This window comes from Zophobas morio, unplaced genomic scaffold, assembly GCF_036711695.1.
Source record: "Zophobas morio isolate AGI-343-1 ecotype UQ-CSIRO unplaced genomic scaffold, CSIRO_AGI_Zmor_V1 ptg000002l, whole genome shotgun sequence".
Classification (NCBI taxonomy): Eukaryota; Metazoa; Arthropoda; class Insecta; order Coleoptera; family Tenebrionidae; genus Zophobas; species Zophobas morio.
In genome coordinates this window covers 13,276,751-13,279,290 of record NW_026972107.1, presented here as the reverse complement: position 1 = coordinate 13,279,290, position 2,540 = coordinate 13,276,751, and the positions used below count along the sequence as shown (strand labels likewise).

General features: G+C 34.1%; 1 protein-coding gene across 1 annotated transcript; it reads right to left on the bottom strand.

The window, feature by feature from the left end:
• On the bottom strand, positions 1 to 897 carry LOC135145051 (uncharacterized). The gene is made up of 3 exons (XM_064077203.1): positions 788 to 897; positions 443 to 737; positions 1 to 373 (listed from the first exon to the last, which is right to left on the bottom strand). The coding sequence occupies exons 1-3, from the start codon at positions 797 to 799 to the stop codon at positions 192 to 194; spliced, it is 489 nt and encodes a 162-aa protein (XP_063933273.1). The 5' UTR covers positions 800 to 897; the 3' UTR covers positions 1 to 191.
• Between the last annotated feature and the right edge of the window lie 1,643 nt (positions 898 to 2,540).

The window sequence follows — 2,540 nt, the reverse complement described above, 5'->3', positions numbered from 1 at the left end:
TATTTTTTAAAATAACTTTATTATAAAATTTATAAAATCTGGTGCACAGATAACACAAAATAAATATCAGGAACGAAGAAAAGTCGTTAAGAAATTAAGAAAACAGTGACCATTTGAGATTTCACTTTCGTCACTCTGCATACCAAATAAGTTAATAAATTAGAACGAAAGTGAAAAACTACCATAAATTATCACGACTCGTGATTGTCATATTGGAGATGTCCCGTTTCCACACTTCCATATCCTGGAACACTCGAACCCAGCTGAAAGTGACCTAACGCCGCCCCTTCATCCCCTAGTTGCCCTTGATACTGGGAATAATCTTCTTGATCGTGAACTTGGTAATTGACCTGAGCTGCACCTTCATGACCAGCTATAAATCCCAAGAAAGTGCAATATCGATTAGAAATCTACGTGCATCGGCCAGATGTCGCATCCTTACCTGACAAGCCATCAAATCCGTCGAAACCATGCCCGTGAATATTATTATCAGAAGTAGCAAACCCGTATCCGTGGTCGTGTTTGTCTCCGTGGTGAACTTCGACCTTGGAAGAACTGGTTCCCAGAGATATCGGATGCTTGAGTAGGTGGACGTCTTCTTTCTTGACGTAGGTGGGAACGGGGTGGAAATGCTCTATGTGGATGTTCTGGTATGAAGTAGCCCTTTCGTGGTGCTGGATACCATGGTCCTCACTAACAATACCACCACGAGCCAAGTGCACCAGAGCTGCCAAGAACTGAGAAGGAATAATTAAGAGGGAAAGTTGCGATTTGGGAAAACACTTACAAGGAAGTTCATTGTGTTTGTTTTAAGTTGAAGTCGCGATGTATACTAAATTTTTATTGTTAATAGAAGCGTATTTATAGTTGGGTTAAATAAAGAATCTTCTTTGTGCGTCTCACTCTGTTGCACTACTTACCTGGAGTACTTATAGCTTTGTTTATGGCTAGTGGTGGTAAATATCCTCTTTGAACATATTGTGTGTACGCATTTTATGCAAACAGCGTAGCTAATCATTTTTTTGCCTTTCTATTGGAAAAGTTGTGTAAGCCGCAGTTACAGGTGATTTAATACTTGTCTGGTGTCTGCACTAATTACAATATTTTGATAATGAAAAGCAACTACCAAAATCTTAAATATTGTTGTAGTTGAACTAATTACACAGTTTCTTCGGTTAAGATCCTTTCATATTGTTATCATATTTCGTAGAGTAGCTGATTTAATCTCGTCAGGTACTAATAAACTAGATTGAGATAAAAGCCCACCCATCATCTACACGGTTATAGAAAGTTATTAATCCTATTTATTCGTTCTTTATGTAAATGTTAGGTAAGTGATGATTGTGCTTCCTCTGAAAAATAACCAAAACTGTAAACTGTTCCTGTTGATTTACAAGGATCATTAATTTTAATGAATAATTTATGTATTTAGAGACAAAAAGTGGCACGTAACATATGCAAACCGATTTTATTCTAGAAACTGAACTTAACATGATCATTGACGATTGCTTTTTTAAGAGCATAAGATTTATCGACTCTGCATCACGAGAAAGTGGCATCCAAGACGAGCATATAAAATTCAGAGTACTCTTGAAAAGAAGCAGTTAAATGTAATAAGTGTCTAATAATAATTTCAGAAATAAATACGTCGGAAATACTGTATTAAATTTATTGTGTTTTCTACAACATGAACTTGAACTTGCCTGTTTCCGCATTAAATTTCCAATATATTTAACACGGTTTTAAGCAAGCAATAAAATAAAATGCTTATTTAAAAACCAACGTAATTTACTTAACTGTTACTAATTGAATCGCGTGCAATTTGAAACATTCTTCCTTTCAAAGAGTCAGGTTTGATTAATAAACACTTTAATTAATTGAGAACGTGGTGCATTTTAGTGAATGGGAATAGTGAAAAGTTAAAACGAACGAAATTTACATCATATTTCAAATGCCTCTTACAAAAATGGGTGAAAATGAGAGATCAGTTCCCATGTGACATAATAAGTTATTTTATTTTATACATTTCAGGCCAGGAAAGCCATTATGTACACATTTCCGGGAATGTGAGTGAGGTGGATTCTTATTTTGAAACAAAAAGTCCATATTGTAATGATACGGAACTGCGTCTGATTTAACCACTGGGTATATATTTGTTTGTGATTAGTAGTTAAAGTTAAAATATCCTGCTTTAACTTTCATGCTGCAACTTTATACTTGAGTTGCTCCGTTATTTTTTCGGCTGGGTTGTACTTTGTTTTATTTATGGTCGTTACAGTAAAATCGTTATAGACTTAATAAAGATGAACGTGGGAATTATTTACAAGAAAATTATGATCACATAATAATATTTCCACTTTCGTGATTAAATATTATGTGAGATCATTTATTGTTATAACCTGATTTACAAACATTATTATGCATTTTAAGATGGTATTATGTCAATTTTTAGGTAATAGTCGTTAAAACTTTTGAAGTGATAGGTAATAGAAAATGGTAAGCCACTAATTAAAATCTATTTATTCAATCCTTCCAAAAAA

Coding starts and splice junctions, on each gene's coding strand:
- LOC135145051 (XM_064077203.1), bottom strand. Junction 374..442: donor CGGATTTGATGGCTTGTCAG/GTAAGGATGCGA, acceptor TGGGATTTATAG/CTGGTCATGAAGGTGCAGCT.